The sequence below is a fragment of the Asterias amurensis genome, chromosome 4 (genome assembly GCF_032118995.1).
Source record: "Asterias amurensis chromosome 4, ASM3211899v1".
NCBI classification, from domain to species: domain Eukaryota; kingdom Metazoa; phylum Echinodermata; class Asteroidea; order Forcipulatida; family Asteriidae; genus Asterias; species Asterias amurensis.
Genome location: NC_092651.1, coordinates 1668963 through 1696938, shown reverse-complemented (window position 1 = coordinate 1696938; position 27976 = coordinate 1668963). Strand labels below are relative to the sequence as shown.

Below are 27976 nucleotides of genomic sequence, written 5' to 3'. Positions count from 1 at the left end.
TAGTCCCATTCGTTAACTTGCACGATTTCTGGCTTCACCTGTTTTGAAACATTCTGACAAAGGTCACTCCTCGAAAAAGAAGCCATGAAAAGTTTTAGTTTGAAATGCCTATGTGTATCATCACTTCTTTTGACAAATATCCAATTTGTCATAATGAGTCAGTCACATACAGAGGCTACCAATAATATCCCACACTGGGACGGAGCACCTGCCTCACTTGCTGATTACCCTCTGCGTCAAAACCACACCATTATAGATCCTTGGAGGTACTTGGACCGTCTGGGTTTATACAAGATCCTCCTGAATGTCACCTCCTCTGATGCTACTCTTGGCAGAGCTAACAACACGGCCAATATTCTATGGGGTCTGCCCATGCAGCTTGGATGGCAATTCAGTACCGGTCGACTACAGGACTTCACAAATGAAACAGCATGTGGAAAGAATCAGACAGAAGTAGTCAGAGACAACGAATGGAACTGCATCTCTCCATGGAGCTGGTGGGGCAGCATGAACTATTTTTTGTCCGTGGTGCCGTTTCTAGGAGCACTGGAGGCAGGTTTGTTCCCACACTGGCCTCATGGTTTCACCTTCTTGGCATCGCTGTCCCAACCTGAGGACTATTGCACGAGTGTCTTAGAATGCAGACAACGGTATCCAGTTACGATGACGAACTGGGAAGACTTCTTTTTAAATCTGTACGATCCTAACATCACTGAGCCTCAATACTTAATAAGGGATTGTGATGACAAGACGTCAAACCTAAGCCCAAGAGAGCAAATCATCATCACCAAAATGTGGGTTGCACATACCAGGTCCGTCGAAACAGGCCTGGCGCTGTTTGATGGAACAAGGCTGATGTTTATGTCTAAACCTGAGCAGAGCTTTGACCTTGGTTGGGCACACCTCATTGGTTACATTGCCGCTGCTAATTTTGTGACCGATTTGAATACGACGGCCATTTTGCAGATGAGGTACCTACCAAAGCGCCTTCTGCACTCGGGGGACACTCCTCCTTTGATTCCAGACTTGACATGGGATGAAAACATGGTGATATATATCCTCCGTATGGCATATAACATTGATCAAAAAACAGGTACGAGTAATAATCTGAACCTTAATAGACTTGGTACAGTATTGTCCTGATACGAGAGACGACATTAACCATGCACCATGTTCAAATATATAATTTGATGATGTTGAAATAGGTTGCTCAAAGTTGATTTATTTTATTGTTTGACGGCGGAATTAATTTGTCTACAACAGACTCGAGCTCATAAACGCACATAAAAGACTTCCACAATTTGTACACCAACCTTATTAATATTGACAGCTAATCCTGCATTGAGTGTTTGCTTCCCGTATGATGTATCTCAACAAGTTTCTATAAAGCTGTCCAAAGTTTTAACATGGTATAATTTCGGGAGCAATGGGTTTTCTGTGAGAGAGTCAAAAGGTAACTATCATTAATTATCTTGTGTTTAATTATTTCCCAAGGTGACAGCCTGATACATGAGTGGCAGCGCTTGATGTGCTCACCAGAAAGCCGAGCTAAAGGACGTGCTATGATTCCAAATCTGCTAAACCCTTTCACGACTGCTTTGAACGTGATAGATCTCTTATGGATGTCCTTCACTGTATGTTAAACCAATACATAATAATAATAATAATAATAATAATAATAATAATAATAATAATAATAATAATAATAATAATAATAATAATAATAATAATAATAATAATAATAATAATAATAATAATAATAATAATAATAATAATAATAATAATAATAATAATAAAAATATATTTATAAAGCGCCAAATTGCCAAATAAGGCCTCAAAGCGCTAGATACAAAAGTAAAAAACAATTTAAAAAATACAACATTACAATACAGAGGGTTTCTGAAGAAAACGGTTTAAAAAGATTGCATTTGCTTGACCTACATTCGACCTCATGGCCACATACAAAAGATAATTTCTAGGAAACGGTAAAAATGATCAAGATTGTTTAAGCACCCCCCCCCCTCAAAAAAAGAAAACAACTATGAAAGTGTTTTCATCATTTTTATTTATTTATAACTAAAAGCTTGGCTATGGCCCTATTCGAAACCACGGCTTCGGCTTCAGGCTCCGCTTCTCGTCTGAAGCCCTGAGCGCGTACGCAAAACACGCAAAATTTTCGAAACAACCGCGGGACCAGCTAGCCAGAGCCGAATCCAATGCCGAGGTTTCGAAAAGGACCTTTTTAGACTTCCACCAGTCATTGCATATCTTGCTGACGCAAGATGAGAGGTACGTCTTCCCTAGTTGTGTTATTAGGGATATTACGCTTCTGCATGAGCTCCTTGACGAGTCTACGTTTGTATGCTCGCCACTTCTTGTCCAACAGAAAGTTAGCAAACGTCTCATCGTATGATGGATAAAGCTGAGAGACCATGGATTGCATTTGCTCTAAAGATATCCCCCTGTCGTGTCGCATAAAGGACACTCTAGACACTAGGATGCACTCTACTTTGCCAGTGGAAATGATGTGGGTACCATGGAGGTCCTCCCCTAGAAAACAAAAATAGAAAGTAAAAATAACTAGAAAGTGCGATAAGAGTCGTAAATTAAATGTATGCTTAACTTAACAGTGAAAAGGGTTACACTTGGCAGTAGATACCCCCCCCCTTAGTAGACCCCCGCCCCTTTACGATGAGTTGTGAATTTCGTCATAGCACTCTCTTTTGACACAACTTCCAAACACACTGTGATTGGGGACGAAATCCCTATGACACAGGCACCTATTGTACCCAAGCGAAAAGGTTTTCCTGCTGCCGCATATGGGCTATTTAGATTTACATGAAATTTTTCCATAAAAGTAATGTTTACAAAACCAAAGACTTGATTTTGGGTATACTGTCATCATGACAATAATTGACTCACCAACTCCAAAGAATTTTCCCCTTCCAATGTTAGCGACATGTAGGAGCTTACGGACAACACGTTGGTATCTCTCCGGTTTAAATGACTCCGGAACGTTGTGATTAGCATCCAATGGAGGCAAAGAGAGTTTGGTGTGCCCAAAGGGTAGACAACTCTGTAGCAGCGTGAACTCACGTACAACCTTGCAGACACCAGACTTAATGAAGTAGATGTCATCCGGTGATTGGGTGAGGTTGCTAATTATAGGCTGGTGATAAATAACAAGTTTGTCTTAATTTGTTAGATGTTGATGGTGTTTCTGATGTCCTATAACTGAGTGCAAAGTTGTTTGGGGTCGACATGCAAGTGGATCCGGCCGTCATTTTCACCAAACTCTTCCTAACTTGGGATTAATCTTATAGGACTTTAGAACGAGTTAAGTTCCGTCCAAAGACGCTACAGGACGCATTGAACCCATCATAAAATTAGGAGCGTGCTCTCCCGAGATAGGATTAATCCTATAGCGTTTCGTGAAATCGGCTGGTTCAGGCTGGTTCAGTCGGATGTGCCAGTTTAAAGTGTCTTTGTTTTTTCCAGAGATTTCAGTTTTTTGCGTTATCCTTTAATTGCAAACAATTTAAAACTTAATTGCAGATAAATAAACATTTGTTTGATATATTAATTAAGTTAGTTATTCATTTTGGTTTTTACCCATGGCAGTTAGTTGTAATAATTTCGAATGCAGTTAATTTTGTTTACTGTGTTTGGCAGGAATTCTTCTAGCTTTGCTCTGTCGTTAGTAGCGCTTAGTTCTTCCTCACTCCAATGTCCGAACGCTGCCAATGACCTGAGAGCACTCATGCGGGTATCCCACTCCTGCTGGTAACTCCGTCTAAGAACCAAGTCAAAGTCTGGCTTGTCAAGACGTAGAAATTCTGTATCACCTGTTGGGAAAACAAACTGTCGGATTCAATGTGCATTTATTGCGTACGTAACTATTTGACCCACAATTTTGGGTCGTTTGAATAATCATGTAAACAGGAGTTGGAATTATATTCATTATTTTGGAGTCATGCGAATACATTAACCTGACCAATAAGAATGTCTGGCATAGGGTGTGACTTTTTGTATGAGTGTGTAATGAAGTGTGAATGTGTGTGGAAGACAAGGCAATGTGTCTTATCCCACTCACTTGCTGCTGCCTGTACTGTATGTTCATCGATCGCCACTGTGGCTTTCTCTCTCTCTCTGCAAGTCAGGCTTGAATGGTTTTCAGTTAGAGCAATTGGCTCTTAAGATATCCCCTGAAGGATTTTGACCAACTTAGAAACAGCAGCATAAGATGAAGTGAAACTTGGGTGCATTGAGGCTACCCCATTATGTGACTTTGGACCGGTGATTGGAGGCAAAGACGAGCCACTGAACTGCAATCCCGTAAGTGAACTTAAAGGAACACGTTGCCTTGGATATGTCGAGTAGATCTTTGAAAAGCGTTTGTAATCGTTTGTTATAGAATCCATATGATTATAAAGATATTTTAAAAGTAGAATACAATGATCCACACAACAAGTATCACTCAAAACTGCGTGGTTTTCCTTTTACCTCGTCGACCAACACGGTCGGCCATTTATGGGAGTCAAATTTTTGACTCCCATAAATGGCCGACCGTGTTAGGTCGCAAAGTAAAATGAAAACCACGCAATTTCGAAGCAAATGTGTGTGGATGATTGTATTCTACTTTTTAAACATCTTTCTAACCATATGCATTTCATAACAAACGGTTACAAACGCTTTTCAAAGACCAACTCGACCGATCCAAGGCAACGTGTTCCTTTAATATTCTATAAGCTTCAAGCCACACATTAGAGGACATGAATTATACATTAATAAGATACATGTATTAATTATCCAGTTTGGATCCGATCAAAAGCAAGTTGATGAAATGTCTAAGCATTCTTGAGCTAGAACCCAATGTAAAGTTCTCACAAGTTTATAGTCGGATGTAATGTCTTAAATACAGTGGACACTCTTGGTAATTGTCAAAGACTAGTAGTCGCACTTGGTGTATCTCAACATATGCATAAAACAACAACCTGTGAAAATGTTAGCTTGATTGGTCGTCGGAGTTGCGAGATAACTATGAAAGAAGAAAAACACCCTTGTCACACGAAGTTGTGTGCTTTCAGATGCTTGATTCCGAGACCTCAAATTTATAACTTGAGGTCTCGAAATCAAATTCGTGGAAAATTACTTCTTTCTCGAAAACTACGTTACTTCAGAGGGGGCCGTTTCTCACAATGTTTTATACCATCAACCTCTCCCCATTACTTGTTACCAAATAAGGTTTTATGCTAATAATTAATTTGAGTAATAACCAATAGTGTCCACTGCCTTTAATAATCATTTTGTAATGTCAGTGTGCAAGTTTGAGCTCAAAACTAGTTTGTTTAGGAATCTTTTATAATTCATTTCAGACGCCCTTCGGGGATGTGTTTTTATTGTGTTCTGGAGTAAGACGACTCCACAGCTTCACACGCTTGAGTCCAACTAAACCATGAGGCCATGACGAGGATGAATGACACACGATAAATACCAAACCCACACTTGGGACCTTGATGAACACCAGCGGAGTCGAGAGAGAGGGGGAGAGAGAGACAGAGTCTACTGACAAGGCATGCATTGTTTTAATGGTGATGGGTAATTATAAGGACATTTTTAAAAGTAGGCCTACTTGAGAGTTGAGGGGGGTGTCAGACCCAGTAAAATGTTGAGAAAAGTACTCAAGAATTGAGAGGATTTAGACCAAGTAAAACAAAATGAGGAAAGTACTTAAGAGTTAAGGGGGTTTCAGACCCAGTAAACATTGAGATTGAGAAAAGTACTTAAAGACACTGGACACAATTGGTAATTGTCAAAGACTAGCCTTCACAGTTTGTGAATCTCAACATGCATAAAATAACAAACCTGTAAAAAAATTGAGCTCAATCGGTCGTCGAAGTTGCAAGATAATAATTCTAAACCTGAGGTCTCGAAATCAAATTCGTGTAAAATTACTTTTTTGAAAACTACATCTTCAGAGGGAGCCGTTTCTCACAATGTTTTATACTATCAACCTCTCCCGTTACTCGTTCCCAAGAAAGTTTTTATGCTAATAATTATTATAAGTAATTACCAGTAGTGTCCACTGCCTTTAAGAGTTTAGGGGGTTTCAGACCCAGTAAAAACGTTGAGAAAAGTACGTTAGAGTTAAGTATTGTTTGAAACTTTGCATGGTGCGGAGACATAAGAAGAAACTATAAATAAACAGTAAACTTGCGGGTACAACCATGTGTAAATCTCTTAGGGTGAGTGTTGGCTCTGAAAAGAGCCGGTTGGGTCTCGACGTTTCGAACAGTATACTCTGCTCGTCTTCAGGAGAAGAGTGAGGAAGTTTCAGACCGAGTAAAAATTGAGAAAAATACTTAATGGTTGAGGGGGTTTCAGACCCAGTAAAAAAAATGCTAGGCTGAGCACGAAGGAGTTAAGGGGTTTCAGACATAGTGAAAGAGTAGAAAGAATTGCTTTATTTTATTTTAAGAAGTTGACTGTACATGTTATTAATGCGTTTGGCCTGTGGACTTGTAAATAAATCTATGTGGAACTAAAGAAGGCGTCCAATCTCGAATTATTTCAAGACCGACGTTGGTTCGGCACACAAACGATTTCAGATTTTAGATTTCGTTTTCATAGATCGAAATCAATGTTACAATGTTCCGTGTACTTTTCTATTGTTTTACATCAAAGACGTTGGTCAATGACGTCATGTTCAATTTGTGCTATAACCACTTATACTCGCAGCGTACCTTTGCAAGAGATTGTGGCGGTTCGTCTAGAACCGTGAAGTAGAGACAATTCTCCAAATGAAGACCCAGCTGTATTCTCACCAATAATATGTGTGTTGCGTTCCCCTGAGAATAAAGAAACCCAGATTATTCGTAGAAATGTTGTTTGGTCCGTTGGGTAATTCCAGTTGACTTAATGTAAAAGGGTATGGTTTGGGGGGGAGATTTGTGTTTCCAGTGTCATCGGGAAATCTGACCCCTGGAGATTTTGGTTTTGTCCCCCCCCCCCATGTGCTATTTTGCTCGATGAAACCGTGGCTTCTGTAAACATTATAGACTAAAAATAAGCAAACAGAAACACTTAAAGGCCTTGGACTCGTTCATTTGTAAAAAAAAATGTTGGCTGAAGTAGTGTTATTCAAAAGAGGACGCTATCAGAAGAATGGTATACTTTTTGCAGAGACGGGTTGGGAATCATGACTAAATTTCATTCAAATAGAAGCAGCTTTCTGGGGGATGTATAATAAAGGGGCAGAAAAGTAGTCCAAAATGAATGGTTAACATTTTCTACCTGTTCTTTTATCTTCTTCCGTAACCTCCACAATGACCGTACCAGAAAGGATAAAATAGAAAGATAGTCCTGGATGTCCCTGTCTCACAATGACTCTACCGTCTTCGAAGGATTCGTAGTGCAATACACACGACAACTCTTGCCTGACTGTGCTGGAATACCGCTCGAAACACTTCAGCTTTATAATCAAATAGTATACATACCCCCAATTAATTCGATGAATTGTTTTGTATACCCAAAATCTCTTTGTAAAACAGTACAATATGATCACAATAAAATTAGTGAACTGTTTGTTATATTTTACCTAACGTCTGTATGTGTATACGTATATTTAAAATAAAATAAGAAATTCTGTGTTAACGGCTGTTTGAGTAAATACATAATATCTTTAAAGTTAAAATCATTGAATTGTGTGTTACCTAGCATCTTCACAATAAAATCAGTGATTTGTTTGTTGTATTGGCACTGTGGTTCTGTCATCTCTTTATTTGTATAGATTATATTCAAAGGGCCTGCCTTGTCGATGAAACTAAAGACGTAAGCCAAATCTGCCGTTGTCCTTTCCCAAGGGTTCTTCCTGAGTATAAGCTTGACGGCAGTGGGAAGTGTATTTACCGTCTGAACGTTCGCCTTAAAGGCATTCACGTTGAATGTCAGACTTGTATCGGGACCTGTATGTTTCAATCATAATTATTGTTTTTCACAAATTAAAATTAACAATCGGACCCCAAATTCTCAAAGCAAGTAAGCACAACTTTCTTAAAAGCTCTTTCTTGGCAAAATTAGGTTACCAGCCAAAATACCGTGCATTTACCATTGCCGTAAATGGTACCCCACTCATGTCTTGCTTAGCGAATGAATTTTCAAAGTAGAATTTTCTGCTCATAGATCAACAGCTTTATGAAGTTGGGCCCAGGCCGCATACAGACAGAATATAGCTTCAGATGACACATTTTAATACTGTGTTTCTTGGAAAGAACATTAAGTTACTACATTATTAAACTGGCCACAAAAAAAGTCACAAACGAAGAACTACAACTTTACAGTAAATGGGTATTATCAGAATTATTTAGTTTCATCGTTGCGGAAGCTCAATTATATAGTTAGTTGTTAAGTCTCGTACCGTCTTCGTGTTCGACGGTGAACTGAGATTTCTGTTGATCGTCTTGCTTCGGTAAAGAGAGCATCTTAGCCCATTTCAAGTTATGCTTGATGGTCTGAGCAATGGCTCGAAATCTTTCCAGTGGTGTCCTTGCCGACTATGTATAAAGACAAAAAAACACCGTCTAAACTTTAAATTGCAAAATGCATGAACAAACAACCCTCATTAAAAACAAGTTGATGATTTGTTAAGAAATCGTCTATGCATTTTGTTAAATAACCAAAAAGTGATCCGTATACGATTTCGGATCAGTAGGGCATGTAAAACATAACGGGCGTATTCAAGCTCAATAGAGGGCAGTATACAGTTTTAACGGTCTGGGTTGTGTGTAAGCGACTTGATTGTGGTTCTGCTCTGTCGATGGTAATGTGTGTTATTTACAAATACAGTAACTAATCATTTGAGGTGACGTCAACTTGATATTTATTTCTTAAAAACGGAGAACTGATAAACTGTTTAGCTGGTGAATAAATGCTTAATATTTATTCCCTGATGTATTATCGCATACGAGAAACTTGTTGCTATTCCTTCATGCTATTCGTGAAGCATACATTATTCTTCATATCAGAGAAAAGCATAACGAGCGTATTCAAGCTCAATAGAGGGCAGTATACAGTTTTAACGGTCTGGTTTGTGTGTACCCATGAGAGTCTAGGGGAGGGGTTTGAAGGGGGTAAACATTCAACTTTATAACTACACACAGACAACAAAATACAAACTAGGTTGTGTAAAGTTTAAAAACTAATTTGTTAAAATGTCGTATTATGAGTTTTACATAATGCAGTCTGCAAGTTCAGAACCCAGCAAGCTGTAATTTTTTTCCTTCAGAACCCACCCACTTAAGCGCGGTGTAGTTACGATTTCAAATCAGTAGGGCATCATTGGTAATAAGGTTTATGGTAACTACTTCAATTTGTTTTTCATCTTCCTTCTTGCATGTTCAATCCTTTGCGTCAGCTTGTGTGATGCGACACAATATTTACCCTGTTCTTGGGCAACACTTTTGGTTAAATATAAGTTCACAATCTGTATATTTTCTGTCAGTTTGACTCCAAAAGACATGGCACACTGACCCGGAAATAGGCCTGATGTTTGGCTGCCGATTAGTATCAATTCTTGTAACTTTCAAGAGTGCTTTCAACAAAACATCAAACAATAATTTGTTATACAAAACCCGTTGAATTGCTATTTCTGAGAAGGGTAGAACCAATAGAGATGCTTAAGCACACAAAACATAACAGCTAAGCAGCAAAACTACCATGTCACATGTCCTGCTCATCTCTGCAAGCAACATTCTTTCTTTCTTCTTCATTTTCTTTCTTAAGCAGCTCTATGAAATCGGGTTCTGATGAACAATACATAAAGTAACACAACTGTGTTCCAACTACCTGAAGTGCAGCTCTTTGCGCCCCAGTATATACCGTTGTGGCAGAAGCAGACAGGTTGAGATCATTAGAAGATGATTCTTTACTGGTTTCTCCGTTACCCAAGAGGTCGTTATCCTCGTTTTGTCCACTGTTCATACCCGTCGGCTCATCGTCACTTTCGTCTCCACCACTCAGGTTACTGTCGTCATTGATTGGAGACTGTTTGAGAAATTAACAAATGTAAAACCACAGTGACTATAAGACAACATCAAAACTTAGGGAAATGTCGGTCATACATAAGTAGTAAAAATGTAAAAAAAAAAAAGGAAAAAAAACCCGGATGGTAACACAGGCCTGATACTTCACTGAGAGGCAACAGATACGATTGACTTGGTGCCCTTCCCAAATACTCCAGTAGAAATTTACAATGTCCTCGGGTGCCCTTTACCAAGGAGAAAATGGCTTTGTGCTCATTCCCTTTCAAAAACAAAGCACACAGGCCTAGAGGATAGAGTAGAGTGCACAAAAAAAGTTAAAACTATAGTCCTCGTCCAACTAGGACTGGCCTTGTTAACATCCATAGGACTATTAAGTCAACCCAAACACAAACCAGGCAACAATATAAAATTCAAAATACAATAAACACCATCATGAGGAAAAGTTACAAATGAAGAAATACAAATGTACAGGTATTGTTGGTGGTGGAGTTTCGGGTGCGGGAGGTAGGGCATCAATAGCAGTGGCATCACGGCGCTTCTTCAAAGCAGGATTAGTGTAGTCCTGATCATCCTCGACCTCTTCCTCACCAGAGTATGATTCAGTCTCCATCTTTGTAAACTTTGTGAGGAAGTTTAAGTTATGTTGTATAGGTCTAGATGCTTATTAAACAATATTGTTTATAACACAAGACTTTCAAAAGATTGTTTTGACGCTGTCTAGTTACCAATACAAGGTGTAGTGCGTAACAAAGAAAATCACATTGTGACGACACAGACTTTAATCCGTTGAAAACGACGCAAACAAAATTTTACGCGATAGAACACAACGCGTACACATGGTTGGCAAAAATGAACAGTATCGCGCCTGTGTGAGGGCATTTTCAGGAGCCAATCAGAAACAGGACGATTTAATATTGTGCTAATTGCTGTTTTGATTTACATTTCATTCATTTGGTATTTTAACAATGCAAATGGCAGACTTTGGTGCATTCTATTTTTCAGAAAAAAGGTAACTTGCCAAAAAAATCGTGGTTTTTGTTTTGCGTTTTTGTTTTGTTTTTGCCACCTGCCGAAATTTGGCAAGGGGTATTTTGGGCACGAACGGGCGTTAAGTAAACGTTTTAGAAGAATGATTCGCTTTAGGCCTATGCAAATTTTTAGTCACGAGAATTTTGCACATTTTAAATTGGCAGTGTCACTAAACTTGTTGACAATAACTATAGCAAAACACTAACAAGTCAATTTGCGCCAACATTATACAGATTGATGATGATGTTGTGGATGAATTTTAGGTACGTGTAATATCGAAGGTAATGCATGTTGTTTAATTACAAATACAATAATTAATCATTTGAGGTGACGTCAACTTGATATTTATTTCGTAAAAACACTCTGTAAATGTAAAAGAGTGAAAACACCACTTTTTACATTTCGAGTTGTCCCGCATTCACAAATTATGGCTCTTTCAAAAGAGTGGTGGTTATTTCACTCTTTTAGAGGGGTTTCACTCCGGGACAGAGTGAAAAATCACTCAAAAAGATGCAAACTTCAATCTAAAAAAGAGTGGAAGACCACTCGAAAAAGAGTTGACCTTCATATGGCTCTTCAAAGAGTGCATTTTCACTCTTTTGCATTTAGAGAGCAGAGAACTGATAAAATGTTTAGCTGGTGAATAAATGCTTAATATTCATTCACTGATACGAGAAACTTGTTGCTCGATCTTGGGTACCAGAGAAAAACTATCACATGAAAAAAACATAACGGGCGTATTCAAGCTCAATAGAGGGCAGTATACAGTTTTAACGGTCTGGGTTGTGTGTAAGCGATTTGATTGTGGTTCTGCTCTGTCGATGGTATTGTGTGTTATTTACAAATACAATAATTAATCATTTGAGGTGACGTCAACTTGATATTTATTTCTTAAAAACGGAGAACTGATAAACTGTTTAGCTGGTGAAGAAATGCTTATATTTATTTCCTGATGTATTATCACATACGAGAAACTTGTTGCTATTCCTTCATGCTATACGTATATCTATACTAGTGGTGCGTTCGTTTAGCTTCCCTGGGTCGACCCCCGGCGGTCTGCCCCAGTACGTTCGAATAGCTTTGACGGGGCTCACCCGGGTCAGCCCCCGGTGCCCTGCTTGTGGAGTGGGTCACTTGGGGGTAACCTGAGGTACATGCCGTTACCACGAGAGGCGAGTGTGATCGTTCGATTGGCTCACCCGAGTGAGCACCCCCCGCGGGGGAGACCCAGGGAAGCTTATCGACGCATGCCGCACCCTATAATAGCACTTAAATCGCATGGGCGCCGCCATTGTTGTTTGGGCGCCGCCATTGTTGTTTTCACGTCAAGTGGTGCCCGCACTCTGCTAAAATGATGCGTCCTGGGGTATATTTCGGGGTACCCGTAGGTTGGGGGCATGTGTTGTTTGTGACGTCACAGTCAAAGCGCGAGCGTGTAGTAACTTTGGGATTGAGGGCAGGTGTCCTTTGTGGTGTCACATCACAGCGCGAGCGTCCAGTAACTTCGCGCATACATACAGTAAAGAGCACTGCATGGGGGGAGGCACGACGACAGGACGAAGACTGGTGGGGGTTAGAGCACGTTGTGGGACAGGGGGAAGGAAGGGGCATGCAGTGTGGTACGTCTGTTGCAATGGGGCGTGGGAACGGCAAAAAATAAAGGGAACAAATTAAAAGGACGGGGAAAATAATACGGTAAGGGGGAAAAAGAAAAAGGGACTAATGATGACATTGGACACGGAAAACATAAACTGGACAAAGAAGAAAAATACACGAAACGGAGAACCACCTGACTGGCGGGACCCGCGCGGAACGGGGAAAGTTATGGGCCGGCAAAAAAGTGCAAAGAACAATTCACGGGCGGGATGACGGGAAGGAGGCACAGGTTAGATTTGGGACGGGGACAGGAGGAGGAAGGGGCACATGGTGGTACGTCTTTGGAACCGGGGACGGGGGAACGGCAAACATAAAATGACGGGGAAAATGAACAGGGCTGGGGTATGGATTGAAAAAAGCAAAAGGGACTATCATGATATGGGATATGGGGTAGGAAAATACTAAACTGAATGGGGGGGTCAATCCCATGAAACGGGAAAGAACCACAAACGGGACACGCGCGAAACTGGATGAGTTATAGGTAAACAGTGGCAAGCAAAGAACAATGCCAATGCATGGGATCGCGGGTACGGGAGGCACGGAGGCGTGGGTTAGACATGGGACGGGATAAGGAAGGGGCACACGGTTGGACAGGGAGTTGGAAAACGATACAGGACAGGTAAATAATAAACTGAACGGGAACAAAATCAACGAAACGGGATATAAACGGGACTGGGAAAGCACCACTATCGGGACCCGCTGGAAACTGGAAAATATGGATGGGATCGGCAAATAATGCCGAAACGGAAAAAGACGGACAAGTATACGGTTTCACAAAGCACTAAGATTCGTCTTAACTTTGGATGTGTGGTTTGCCACAGTGATTTGTATTGTGACCCTGCCCAGCCACTTTAACCCTCCCCTGTACACAACGCTACACTTGCAGCATTTTATACGTAGAGCTTTCTAGCGGGGTTGCCGCGTGAAGCGTGGCATCCCGCTAGTCATACATTATTCTTCAAAGAAAACCATAACGGGCGTATTCAAGCTCAATAGAGGGCAGTATACAGTTTTAACGGTCTGGTTTGTGTGTACCCCATGAGAGTCTAGGGGGAGGGGTTTGAAGGGGGTAAACATTCAACTTTAAAACTACACACAGACAACAAAATACACACTAGGTTGTGTAAAGTTTACAAACTAATTCGTTAAAATATCCTCGATCCCAGCATGTGTGTGTGAGTCAGTGTGAGTTATTCTCAGGTGTAGCCTACCAGTGGTGAATTTACGACCTAAAAGGATTTTTTATTCTGTGGGGGGGGGGGTATTATCATTAATTTCAACTTTCTCTTCCCCCTTTTATAGGTTGTGTTTTATTTCTACCAGGGGTCGGTCTCAAAAAAAAATTATTTTCATTATCTTTAAGTTTCCCTTTTTGATCTAGCAAGACAATTTTATTTTTGGATTTTCATTATAAATAAGTTCAGCTTTATCTTCCCCCTTTTAGGGTATATTTTTGGTCTACCTGGTGTAACTTTACGATTAGAATTAACAAAACAAGACAATTTTATTTTTGGATTTTCATTATTATTATGTTCAACCTTCTCTTCTCCCTTTTAGGGTATATTTTTGGTGTACCACGGGTCACTTTACGATTTAAAAAAAAGATTTACTTTCCTCGGGGGGGGGGGGAGTCATTATTATTAGCTATTATTCCCCTTTTTGATGATGTATTTTTGGTCTACATGGGGTCACTTTACGGTTAAAAAACAAGCTAATTATATTTTTTTATTTTCTGTTTCCTATTTTTTAGGGTACATTTTTGGTCTACCAGAGGTCACTTTACGATTAAAAAAATATACATTTGGGGGTTTTAATCATTATTATTAATTTCAATTTTCTCTTCCCCCTTTTTAAGGTGTATTTTTGGTCTACCCGGGGTAATTTTACAATTTAAAAAAATAAAAAATAAAAAAATGGGTGATTTTCAGTATTAATTATTTCAACTTTCTCTTCCCCTTTTTAAGGTGTTATTTTATTCTACCAGACGTCAATTTAATATTAAAAAGAAAACAGGTAAAAATTGGGGGATTTTCAATATTAATTATTTCAACTTTCTCTTTCCCCTTTGTAGGATATTGTTTTGGTCTACAAGGGGTCACTTCAAGATTTAAAAATAAATAAATAAAAATTGGGGGATGTTCAGTATTAATTATTTCAACATTCTCTTCTCTCTTTTTAAGATGTACTTTTGGTCTACCCGGGGTAAGTTTACGATTTAAAAAAAAAAAAAAGTTGGAGGATGTTCAGTATTAATTATTTCAACTTTCTATTCCCCCTTTTAAGGGTGTATTTATGGTCTACAAGGGGTCACTTTACGATAAATAAAAAAAATAATTGGGGTATTTTCAGTATTTATTATTTCAACTTTCTCTTCCCCTTTTTTAGGGTGTATTCTTGGTCTACCCGGGGTCAATTAAAAAAAATTAAAAATTGGTGATTTTCAGTATTAATTATTTCTTATTAAAACTTTCTCTTCTCCCTTTTAAGGGTGTATTTTTGGTCTACCCGGGGTCACTTTACGATTTAATAATTTAAAAAACTAAAAGTTGGGGGATTTTCAGTAGTAATTATTTGAACTTTCTCTTTTCCCTTTTTATGGGTGTATTTTTTGTCTACCCGGGTCACTTTACGAAATTTTTTTTAAAAAAACTAAAAAATTTGGGATTTTCACTAGTCATTATTTCAACGTTCTTTTCCCCTTTTCTAGGGTGTATTTTTGGTCTTCGAGTGGTCACTTTACGATTTAAAAAAATACAAAATTAAACATTGAGCGATTTTCAGTATTAATTATTTCAACTTTCTCTTCCCCCTTTTAAAGGCAGTGGAATTATTGGTAGTTACTCAAAATAATTATTATCATAAAACCTTTCTTGGTGGCGAGAAATGGGAAGAGTTTGATGGTAAAAAACATTGTGAGAAACGGCTCCCTCTGAAGTGCCATAGTTTACGAGAAAGAAGTGGTTTTCCACGAATTTGATTTCGAGACCTCAGATTTAGAACTTGAGGTCACGAAATCAACCATCTAAACGCACACAACTTCGTGTGACAAGGTTTATTTTTCTTTCATTATTATCTCGAAACTTCGATGACCGATTGAGCTCAAATTTTCACAGGTTTGTTATTTTATGCTTACGTTGAGATACACAAACTGTGAAGGCTAGTCTTTGACAATTACCAATAGTGTCCACTGCCTTTAAGGGTGTATTTTTAGTCTACCCGGGGTCACTTTACGATTTAAAAAAAAATAAAGGGGGAAATTCAGTATTAATTGTTTCAAATTTCTCTTTTCCCTTTTAAGGGTGTACATTTTATGGTCCACAAGGGGCCACTTTACGCTTTAAAAATAAATGGGGATTTAAAATATTAATTATTTGAACTTTCTCTTTCCCCTTTTTAGGTTGTATTTATGGTATACAAAGGGTCACTTTACGATTTAATGGTTTGTTTGTTTGTTTGTTTGTTTGTTTGTTTGTTTGTTTGTTTGTTTGTTTGTTTGTTTGTTTGTTTGTTTGTTTGTTTGTTTGTTTGTTTGTTTGTTTGTTTGTTTGTTTGTTTGTTTCTTTACGATTAAAAAAAAACGGGGGATTTTCAGTGTTATTTATTTCAATTTTCTTTTCCCCCTTTTTAAGGTGTATTTTTGGTCTACAAGTGGTCACTTTACGATTTAAAAACAAAAAAAAAGTAATTGGGGGATTCAGTATAATTATTTCAACTTTCTCTTCCCCCTTTTATGTGTGTATTTTTGGTCTACCCGGGGTCACTTCTAAATTTAAAAAATAAAAAAATTAAAAATGGGTGATTTTCAGTATTAATTATTGCAATTTTGTCTTCCCTTTTTAGGGTGTATTTATGGTCTACCAAGGGGTAATTTTACGATTTAAAAACCAAAAAAATAAAAAGGGGGATTTTCAGTATTTGTATTTCAATTTTGTCTTCCCCTTTTTTAGGGTGTATTTATGGTCTACAAGGGGTCACTTTACGATTGAAAAAAAAAATGGGGGATTTTCAGTGTTATTTATTTCAATTTTCATTTCCCCCTTTTAAAGGTGTATTTTTGGTCTACTAGTGGTCACTTCACGATTTAAAAACAAGAAACAATTAATTTGGGGTTTTTCAGTATAATTATTTCAACTTTCTCTTCCCCCTTTTTGTGTGTATTTTTGGTCTACCAGGGGTCACTTTTAAATTTAAAAAATAAAAAAATTAAAAATTGGGTGATTTTCAGTATTAATTATTTCAATTTTGTCTTCCTTTTTATGGTGTATTTGTGGTCTACAAGGGGTAATTTTACGATTTAAAAAATCAAAAATAAAAAAGGGGGATTTTCAGTATTATTTATTTCAATTTTGTCTTCCCCTTTTTAGGGTGTATTTATGGTCTACAAGGGGTCACTTTACGATAATAAAAAAAAATGGGGGATTTTCAGTGTTATTTATTTCAATTATTTTTTCCCCCTTTTTAAGGTGTGTTTTTGGTCTACTAGTGGTCACTTTACGATTAAAAAACAAACAAAAATAAATTGGGGGATTTTCAGTATAATTATTTCAACTTTCTCTTCCCCCTTTTATGTGTGTATTTATGGTCTACCCGGGGTCACTTTTAAATTTAAAAAATAAAAAAAATTAAAATTTGGTGATTTTCAGTATTAATTATTTCAATTTTGTCTTCCTTTTTATGGTGTATTTATGGTCTACAAGGGGTAAGTTTACGATTTAAAAAATCAAAAATAAAAAAGGGGGATTTTCAGTATTATTTATTTCAATTTTGTCTTCCCCTTTTTAGGGTGTATTTATGGTCTACAAGGGGTCACTTTACGATTGAAAAAAAAAATGGGGGATTTTCAGTGTTATTTATTTCAATTTTCTTTTCCCCCCTTTTTAAGGTGTATTTTTGGTCTACTAGTGGTCACTTTACGATTTAAAAACAAACAAAAAATAATTGGGGGATTTTCAGTATAATTATTTCAACTTTCTCTTCCCCCTTTTTTCGGGTATTTTTGGTCTACTCGGGGTCACTTCTAAATTAAAAAAAAATTAGAAATTACAAATTGGGTGATTTTCAGTATTAATTATTTCAACTTTCTCTTCCCCCTTTTTTGTGTGTATTTTTGGTCTACTCGGGGTCACTTCTAAATTAAAAAAAAATTAAAAATTACAAATTGGGTGATTTTCAGTATTAATTATTTCAATTTTGTCTTTCTTTTTAGGGTGTATTTATGGTCTACAAGGGGTAGTTTTACGATTTAAAAAATCAAAAATAAAAAAGGGGGATTTTCAGTATTATTTATTTCAATTTTGTCTTCCCCTTTTTAGGGTGTATTTATGGTCTACAAGGGGTCACTTTACGATAATAAAAAAAATTGGGGGATTTTCAGTGTTATTTATTTCAATTATTTTTTCCCCCTTTTTAAGGTGTATTTTTGGTCTACTAGTGGTCACTTTACGATTTAAAAACAAAAAATAACTAATTGGGGGATTTTCAGTATAATTATTTAAACTTTCTCTTCCCCCTTTTATGTGTGTATTTTTGGTCTACCCGGGGTCACTTCTAAATTTAAAAAATTTAAAAAATAAAAATTGGGGGGTTTTCAGTATTAATTATTTCAACCTTCTCTTTCCCCTTTTTAGGGTGTATTTATGGTCTACCAGGGGTCACTTTTAAGTTTACAAAATAAAAAAATAAAAAAGGGGGATTTTCAGTATTATTTATTTCAATTTTGTCTTCCCCTTTTTAGGGTGTACTTATGGTCTACAAGGGGTCACTTTACGATTATAAAAATGAAATGGGGGATTTTCAGTATTATTTATTTCGACTTTCTTTTCCCCCTTTTTAAGGTGTATTTTTGGTCTACTAGTGGTCACTTTACGATTTAAAAACAAAAAATAATTAATTGGGGGATTTTCACTATAATTATTTCAACTTTTTCTTCCCCCTTTTTGTGTATATTTTTGGTCTACCTGGGGTCACTTCTAAATTAAAAAAATTAAAAAATTAAAAATTGGGGGATTTTCAGTATTAATTATTACAACCTTCCCTTTCCTCTTTTTAGGGTGTATTTCTGGTCTACCAGTAGTCACATTACGATTAAAAAATAATAATAATAAATAGGGGATTTTCAGTATTAATTACTTCAACTTTCTCTTTCCCTTTTTTAGGGTGTGTTTTTGGTCTTCAAGTGGTCACTCTACGATTTAAAAAACAAAAAATAAAAATCAGTTGTAATGGTTTCAATTTTCTCTTCCCCTTTTTAAGGTGTATTTTTGGTCTACCAGGGGTAATTTCACGATTTAAAAAAATAACCAAATAAATATTGGGTGATTTTCAGTATTATTTATTCTAATTTTCTCTTCCTACTTCTAAGGGTGTATTTTTGGTCTACCAGGGGTCACTTAACGATTTTTAAAAAATAAATAAAAAAATGGGGGATGTTTAGTAATAATTATTTCAACTTTCTCTCCCCCCCCCCCCCCCCCTTTTAGGGTGTATTTTTGGTCTACCAGGGGTCGTCACTTTTAAATTTAAAAAATAAAAAAATAAACAATTGGGTGATTTTCAGTATTAATTATTTTAATTTTGTCTTCCCCTTTTTAGGGTGTATTTATGGTCTACAAGGGGTAATTTGACGATTTAAAAAATAAAAAATAAAAAGGGGGATTTTCAGTATTATTTATTTCAATTTTCTTTTTCCCCTATTTAAGGTGTATTTTTGCTGTACCAGGGGTCACTGGGAAATAAAAAAAATAAAAAAAATAAAAAAATTGGGGGATTTTCAGTATTAAATATGTCAACTGTCTGTTTCCCCTTTTTAGGGTTTATTTATGTCTACAAGGGGTCACTTTACGATTTAAAAAAAAAAAAAAAAAAAAATTGGGGATTTTAAGTATTAATTATTACAACATTCTCTTCACCCTTTTGTGGGTGTATTTTTGGTGTACCTGTGGTCACTTTGCGATTTAAAAACAAAAAATTACAAAATTGGGGGATTTTCAGTATTAAATATTTCAACTGTCTCTTTCCCCTTTTTAGGGTTCATTAATGTCTACAAGGGGTCACTTTACGATTTAAAAAAAAAAACTTGGGGGATTTTCAGTATTAATTATTTCAACTTTCATTTCCCCCTTTTTAGGGTCTATTTTTGGTCTACCAGGGGTCACTTTTAAATTAAAAGTAAAAAAATAAAAATTGGGGGACTTTCAGTATTAATTATTTCAACATTCTCTTCACCCTTTTTGGTGCGATTTTTGGTCTACCCGCTGTCACTTTACGATAATAAAAATAGAAATTTGTTTGGGGGATTTTCATTATTTCAACTTTCTTGTTGGTGTGATTTTGGTCTACCACGAGTCACTTTACGATTTAACAATAATTAATTTTAAAAAAAATTGAGGGATTTTCAGTATTAATTATTTCAACTTTCTCTTCCCCTTGTATTTTTTGTTTACCGGGGGTTATTTTACGATTTAAAAAAAAAACACAAGAATTTTTGGGGGGGAATTTTCATAATTTGGTTTCAACGATTAAAAAAAAGGGGACTATTGTTTTTATTTGGATTTTCATTATTATAACTTCAATAAGAAGTTTTCTTTTTGGATTTCCGTTTTGTTTTTTTTTGTTTTTTTTTTAGGGGGGGGGGATTTTCGGGGATTTACTTTATTATTAATTTCATATTTCTTTTCCCCTTTTTAACAAACTTCATTATTATTAAGTCTAAAAAAAAATGGGATTATATAATTATTCTTATTATTATTATTTCTTTTTTATTTTTATGGGGGGGTTCAAGGTTTTAGCCAGGATTTGGTAAAAGGGTGTCCAAATTTGCTGGAAATTTTAAAACTGGGTGTCCAAATTGTTCACTTACAATAAATTTACATGTAAATGACAGATGAAACAGGGTGTCCAAATTAAAAACAGGGTGTCCAAAAGACACCCAGACACCCCTCTGGCTAACACTATGGGGGGGTTGATTTTCATTACTATTATTTTCAACTTTCTTTTCCCACTTTTTGTGTTTTGTTTTTGTTTACCAGGGGCCATTTTATGATTTAAAAACAATAATTTTTTTAGGGGGGATTTTATTATTGTTCATTTAATTTTGTCTGTTCCCTTTTTTGTGTGTGTATTTTTGGTCTACAATGGGGTCAACTTAGGATTAAAAACAAACAAAAATCTTTTGATTTTCACTATTACTCATTTCAACTGTCTTATCCCACTTTGAGTGTTTTAGTTTTATTTATACAATGGGTCACTTAAAGATTTTTAACAAAAACATGTTCGTAAGCGCCGATTCTGTGCTTACGGCAAGCAGAGCCATGACATTTGGGCCCTGGTCAACAACGAGTCACGATTTAAAAAAAGAACAACTTTTTGGGTGATTTTAATTATTACTATTATTACTCCCCCCCCCCCCCCCCCTTTTTACGGTGTAGGCCTATTTTGGTCTATCAGTGGTCACTTTACGATTAAAAAAACAAGACGATTTTCTCGTCATTATTTTTAAGTTCAAATTTCTCTTCCCCTTTTGTGGGTGTTTTTTTTATATCTAGAGCAGAGGTAACTTTACGATTAAAAACAGGGACACTTTTGAGGGGATTTTCATTGTTGTTATCTTCAACTTCCTTTTCCGGCCCCCTTTTTAGGGTTGTATTTTGGTCTACGCAGGGGTCACTTTACGATTAAAAATATGGTATAACATGGGAGATGGTTGATCATACTAAATTTACTATTCAAAAGCACAATGGAAACAGATAAGCCACACATGCATCAAGAAATCAACCAGGATATATTGCTGGTTAAGAGGTTCGATTGTGTCAGATTTATCCTCCCTCCTAGTTAAGTGTTGAGTCATACTGCCTGCTGTGGTTTCCAGACTGATGTTTCTCGAATCTGCCATACCTACACAAAGCCCAAATTCTCTCTTGTAACTTTGAATACATCCATAATATTATCTTTGTTGAGAAATAATTGACACGTACATTACATTGTGATGGAAAGGCACATAATTTTTCCGTATAAATCTCTTGGATGGCTATATCTACGTTGAAGCGGCGAGAGTGCTCTTATTAAGAGGGAGATAACTTCTCATTCGTGTGTCAATATAAGAAGCGATTATTAACGTTATTTCACCTGTCTTGAGCTTTTTAGGGAGCCATAGTGCTTCGTAGCTCCCGTGGATGGATGATTCCATCAACAGTTTCATTTATATTAATTAAATGATGAGCCTACCGAAATTTGGCAAGGCGGTATTTTTGGGACGTGTTTAAAGTCATGGTGTGCAATAAGTTTGCAGAATAGGGCGTACGGAAAACGTTTTAGTATAATATTATTCGCTATGTATGCAAATCTTTAATCAGGAGATCTTGCACATACTAAATTAGCAATATAACTAAACGTATTGTATATTAATTGACAATTACTAGCAAAACATTATCAAATCAATTTGCGCCAACATAATACAGATTGATGATGATGATGTTTTGGATTAATTTTAGTTTAGTGTAATATCGAAGGTAATGTGTGTTGTTTACAATACAATAATTAATCATGTGAGTTGATGTCAACTATTTATTTCGTAAATATAGAGAACTGATAAAATGTTTTGCTAATGAACAAATGCTTACTATCTGTATTATTCCACGTCTTGTTGCTATTAGGTTCATTCATTATTCTTCAAACAAAAACTATCACCGGTTAAGACATTATAAGTGGCGTAGTCAAGCTCAATAGAGGGCAGTATACAGTTTTAACGGTCTTGGTTGTGTGTCAAAATTGTCGGGAAGGGAAATCCCGCCGAACCCCATAAGGGTCTAAAAGGTTGGGGTTGAAGGGGTAAACATTCAACTTTAAAACTACACACAGACAACAACTACACTGGGTTGTGTGAAGTTTACAAACTAATTTGCAAAATGTCGCATACAAGTTTTACAAGCGCAGGCTGCAGTTGCCAAGTTCAGAAACCAGCTTGGCGTGATATTTTTTTCTTCAGAACCCACACCCCTTAAAATACTTCATTTTGATTAGGCCATTTCACCGTGGTCCGGAAAAATCAGCGTCGACATTTATTTGTGGACAAAAAAGTGTTCCAAATGCATAAAAGGTCTCTTCAGTATACTTCAGTATACTTCAATTCACATGATGTACGTAAATGATGTACATGAGTGTATAAGTTATTTGTAAATCTTCTTTTTAGAAACTAATCACCGTAAAAGAACATTATAAGTTGCGTATTTAGGCTCAATAGAGGGCAGTATACAACTTTAACGGTCTGAGTTTGTGTGTACACGGCTTGATGAGATAATCAATAGGACGTCTGACTGGTCAAAGTAAAAGTTATATAGGAGTGTATACGTAGGAGTGTATAAGTTATTTGTAAATCTTAGCTTTTAATTTGTGTTCTGTTCAGAAAGTGGCTTTAAGATGCCATTTTTATTAATCAACCATTTTTATTAACCAACCGAAGCCAAACAATTTTATGCAGTGACGTTACACTAAAGATTTTCAAAAAGTGAATAATTATTTTAAAACGTTTACTTCACGTCCGATTTCTGCAAGCTACTTGCCCACCATGACTTGAACTACGTACCTAAACAAACACCTTGCCAATTTCGATAACAATAATTCATCTTACAATAAATACTATGCTGTAACTCAGCGCCTGGGAGCCACGAAGCACAAAGTGGCTCTTCAAAGGAAGAGCTTTTATCATAAAAAGATATGGGAGGGGCACCTGTCGCAATAGTGTGAACTTAGTGGCTGGTTGCACTGGCTATATATTTCACACTTGTCCGAGTAAGTCCACGCAGGAAATCCCTACAGAGGCTAGGAATATAATCTGAGTAGAGTTACCACGGTAATTTTGGGAATCAAAAGTGAAATCATTTTCCCATAACCACAGCACCTCGAATCTCAAAGTGCATTACACTATCCAAAGTTGATGTGCTCTTTACCACATTAGTTTGTATTGCCATTAATTTTCAGGCATTACAAATTAAATGTATGCAGACCCTTTAATCAGTGTGTGTTAAGAGGAAATAGTAATAAACATGCAAAATGTTCAGCAATTTTGCATTATGACTTCATTTTAAAGGGGACAAAAAGGCATTCTCAATGCATCAAAGATCTCTTCAGTATACTTCAGTATACTAGTCAATTCACATGAGGTATACGCAGGAGATGTTGCTTGTTAAGAGCCCCCCCCCCCCCCCCCCTCCCTCCCCAAAAAGAAGATTAACTTCCGGCTAAAATGCTGTCCATTATCCTCCGCTCACACGTCAGTGAATCATTTTGTTAAACGCATCGGGGGGGGGAATTAGCATTGTGAAACGTATTTGCACTAGATTATGCAATGTGACTTTTTAAACAAAGAATAAACTGAAATGGTTATTATCTACAAATACATAAGGAACGATATGATGGTGAAGCTAAAGTTGTGAATTTCCCGGGAAACCGATGCCAAACACGGACACTAAATTAAACATGTGTTGGGTTGTATTGAGTGAAATGGCACGGGTAGGTTGTTGTCAAAATTAATTTTAGCTGTCCTGAAATTTGGCAAGGGGTGTTTTGTTGGGTACGTAGTTAAAGGCACGGTGGGCAAGTAGCTTGTAGAAATCGGACGTGAAATAAACGTTATGAATAATCATCCACTTTGTAAAAATATTAAGCATAGATGATAATAATAGATGCCAAATTTATAAATCAACCATTAATTTTATCAACCAACCGAAGCCAACTAATTTCATGCAGCCAACTAATTTTTACTCAGCGCCTGGGAGCCATGAAGCACAAGGTGGCTTTTATGATACTAGGTGAAAAGAAACATTTTGAGCAAAGATTGGGTGCCTGGGTGGGGCACGCCGCGTCGCATAATAATGGTTACACTGCCGGTGTGGCGGTTTCAACTTTCCGCCGTGTTCAGTTTTCCGAATGACCAAATACGGTAACATTACGTCATGCGATGCCTGCGCACAGCAAGCGAAAGTAGTCCATTTTTAGTGCCGTATTGAGTCATCCGTGTTACTCTCCGGTAGCTGTCATGGCGGCGTCCACGAGTACAACGAGCGGCGAACGCGTGGATCGTATGAGAGAATTTGGTGTGAAGACCAAGCAATATTATCCTGTATTTATACCGAACGAGCGTCAGAGAATCAGAAGAATTTATTATTCTGGTTTAGTTTATTAAATTCATTTATTACCGTTTTTTATTTTATTTTATTTGTTTAGTTATTTTTTTATTTCACTGAACTACAATACTTGCCAGGGTACTCGCGGCGGTATTTTTGTCTGGCTACGTCACCCGGAAAACTGAACACGCCGGAAAGCTAAAACCGTTCGAACAACGTGTTGAAATGTCCGGCTACGTCACCCGGAAAACTGAACACGGCGGAAGACTGAAACCGCCACACCGGTAACTAGATTCGACTTGTCCATGTTCAGCATGTTTAAGTCCACGCAGGAAAACTTTACAGGGGCTAGGAATGTAATCTGAGTAGAGTTCAAGGGTAATTTTGGGAATGAAAAATGTGTCATTTTCTCATAACCACAGTACTTCGAATCTCAAAGTGCATTACACTATTCAAAGCTACTGTATTTCTAACCACATTAGTTTGTATTGCCATTAATTTTTAGGCATTGCAAATTAAATGTATATATGCAGATCCTTTAATCAGTGTGTTAAGAGGAAATTATTGATAAACATGCACAATGTTCAGCATGATGTCCTTAATTTTGCATTATGACTTCATTTTAGAGGAAAATATTCCCAGAAAAATAAAATGGTTTTAGTGTGGACTTCATAGAATCATAATCAGTAAAGGTTTTCAGACTTGAAGCCAACAATTAGATGTCATAAACTATAATTTTACCCAAAAGTGAAATGAATGTTCTCATACCACTCTAGATAGATAGATAGAAGTGTTGAAAATAGTGTATAATACAGAGTAATAGGTCAAAATTATTGTAAATATAAAAGACTGAGATTAAAAGGTGAAACTTTAAACAAAAGGCAACATCTAAGTCCGGGGGGGGGGGAGGAGCACACCCTTTGTTCCCCAGCCTATGAACAGACTGACCCAAAACAACACGCACAAATTAAAAATACAGGACAAAACTACAGGTGTAAGACAGAAAATAGTAAAGCCGTTACTATTTCTACATACAAAAATAACATCATCCCCGGTTACTCAGTCAAGAGAACATGCAACATCACAAAATTAGTGCCAAATAATTATCTTCAATTTTGCATCCAGTGTCTCTAGCTTTTTCAGGGAGCTACTCTAAGATGTATCTTATCAAGATGCGATCACAAATATTAGTTCTGTTGTAGGATAAATAACCCGTCATAGTGCGCAAGTAGTTTGCAGAAATCGGGCGTAAAGAAAACGTTTCAGAAACTAATCACCGTAAAAGAACATTATAAGTTGCGTATTTAGGCTCAATAGAGGGCAGTATACAACTTTAACGGTCTGAGTTTGTGTGTACACGGCTTGATGAGGTAATCAATAGGACGTCTGACTGGTCAAAGTAAAAGTTATATAGGGGGAAGTGACGCTGCTCATGGGTAAAATATTATTAATTGGGGTTGAAAAGAAATTCAATTTTAGATGTTACAGATACGGACCTCCCCTTGTTAGATTTAAACATTATATTCATGGTGGAATGGCCGCGTAGGCCTCCAAGTAAACCTACGTGTTCATCACAGTTCACACAAAATGATGTTTCCACTCAAACTGCAGAAATTGGTTTGCATTTCAATCAGCATTAGAGACCATTCTCTTCCAACCAACATGTGTAAAACGCACATTCACTTGCGCAACAACACTACTTTGGTCGGCAAAAAAAATTATTAGGGACCTCTTGCCTTTTTTGTATAATTGTATAGGCCTATTACTGGGCTGATGCCTTGTGGGCTGTCATGCCATCCATGGGTTGGGGGTGTGACTATGCTTTGCGTCTACGGTGCTGCCGAGTGACTCTTGGACGTTTGCAATTGCATTAAAACGGGGAGTAGGTGCAGCTGCCAGTGGACACACAAACAATATTAAGCGCATGTTAATATCCATGTCCATTTTTAGTAAATACCAACAAATTGGCCCAATGGCGCATGGAGGAGAGGGACTATAGTCGAGCGCGAAAGACGAAGACGAAAAGGACGAACAGGTTCGGTATGAAACTCGACGTCTGCATTCATGACTTCAAGAGTTAAATTGTAAATGTCGTTTGTATTCCATTTTCTTTCATAAAATTATTGAATAATAATGAAATGGCTAAAGTAAAAAACGCGTGAAACCGTGCTCAGTCTGCTCAAAATAGTACAAAAAGACAAGTAATTCTCAAGGGTTTTGGAAAGTTTACTCTCAAACCTCCACGCTCATCTCAAGTAATTAATTGCAGGTCTGCATTCCTGCAGTTGTACTATACTTGCATATCCCGGGACCGGACTCGTCAACTTCATTTCGCTTTCAGAATTTGCGAAAAAGTGACACAAAATGAGCCTAGTGTTATTTGTTACAATAGCCTACTATTATAATGAGAGGAATAATTGTTTTCGAAACTTACCACAACAAGCTATTACCGTCGTCCATATCAAAGAAAAAGATGTGAGTGTGACTGTGTCTCTACTTTACTCCTTAGCGTGTATAAAAGCTCTCTCACATTCTGACACTTGTTTTTTTCACGGACGACATTCTGACACTTGTTTTCACGGACAACATTCTGGCACTTGTTTTTTTAACGGTCCCTTTATATAGCGCCCCCTCCGGCAGGTTAGATTAAAAGTTTCGTCTGACGTCAACAACCAAAGATACTATTTTTGCGTCAACGCTTAGTCAACGTCAAACTTGTGAATAAAGTCAGGAAACCACCCGGACCAGCACTGGGGGTACCAGTCTAACCATGAACCAATCATCCAAACAATACGTCCTCTTGGAGGCGCCCTTCAAGTTGTAATGTCAACAAACAAACGCATGTGGCCTGCAGATTCCAGCTGTCAAAGAAAGATTGCAAGAAGACAAGCTTAAACAGGTGCTTCAGAATCAAATCATTTCGTAACTACTTACTTTATGCAGGGCATAGGCTTCCCGTATGTAACCTGTAAAATTTGACGGAAAAGTTTCCGTATGGCGCCACCACTTTTTCATTCGAAATAAAATAATATAGTATCTAATTTACCTGATTGACATATCCCTTTTTGTAAAAATGAGTGAAAAAGTGGTGGCGCCATACGGAAAGTTATCCAATTTGACCACTCCAATATC

General features: G+C 37.2%; 2 protein-coding genes across 3 annotated transcripts; one reads left to right on the top strand and one right to left on the bottom strand.

Annotated features, from left to right (window-relative positions):
- The first annotated feature begins 11 nt into the window (after positions 1 to 11).
- Positions 12 to 2036, top strand: LOC139936237 (protein LEG1 homolog). The gene is made up of 2 exons (XM_071931020.1): positions 12 to 1093; positions 1495 to 2036. The coding sequence occupies exons 1-2, from the start codon at positions 85 to 87 to the stop codon at positions 1641 to 1643; spliced, it is 1158 nt and encodes a 385-aa protein (XP_071787121.1). The 5' UTR covers positions 12 to 84; the 3' UTR covers positions 1644 to 2036.
- Positions 1855 to 27432, bottom strand: LOC139936236 (uncharacterized). Of its 2 annotated transcripts, none has more exons than XM_071931018.1 (9): positions 27279 to 27432; positions 9844 to 10041; positions 8417 to 8552; positions 7810 to 7964; positions 7294 to 7471; positions 6744 to 6848; positions 3661 to 3845; positions 2923 to 3169; positions 1855 to 2550 (listed from the first exon to the last, which is right to left on the bottom strand). In XM_071931018.1, exons 2-9 carry the CDS (start codon positions 9976 to 9978, stop codon positions 2258 to 2260), a joined length of 1434 nt encoding a protein of 477 aa, XP_071787119.1. In that variant the 5' UTR covers positions 9979 to 10041; positions 27279 to 27432; the 3' UTR covers positions 1855 to 2257. The 2 variants fall into 2 exon arrangements, with proteins under 2 accessions (XP_071787119.1, XP_071787118.1); XM_071931017.1 differs by lacking the exon at positions 27279 to 27432 and adding an exon at positions 10510 to 10729 and having other exon boundaries at positions 1859 to 2550.
- Between the last annotated feature and the right edge of the window lie 544 nt (positions 27433 to 27976).

Excerpts from the sequence above, each read along its gene's own strand:
- LOC139936237 (XM_071931020.1), top strand. The coding sequence starts at position 85 with ATGAAAAGTTTTAGTTTGAAATGCCTATGTGTATCATCACTTCTTTTG. Across the intron at positions 1,094-1,494 it reads TAACATTGATCAAAAAACAG|GTGACAGCCTGATACATGAG; the intron begins GTACGAGTAATA and ends TTATTTCCCAAG.
- LOC139936236 (XM_071931017.1), bottom strand. The coding sequence starts at position 10,650 with ATGGAGACTGAATCATACTCTGGTGAGGAAGAGGTCGAGGATGATCAG. Across the intron at positions 7,472-7,809 it reads TCTTTAGTTTCATCGACAAG|CTGAAGTGTTTCGAGCGGTA; the intron begins GCAGGCCCTTTG and ends TTGATTATAAAG. Across the intron at positions 3,846-6,743 it reads CGCCACAATCTCTTGCAAAG|GTGATACAGAATTTCTACGT; the intron begins GTACGCTGCGAG and ends TTTTCCCAACAG.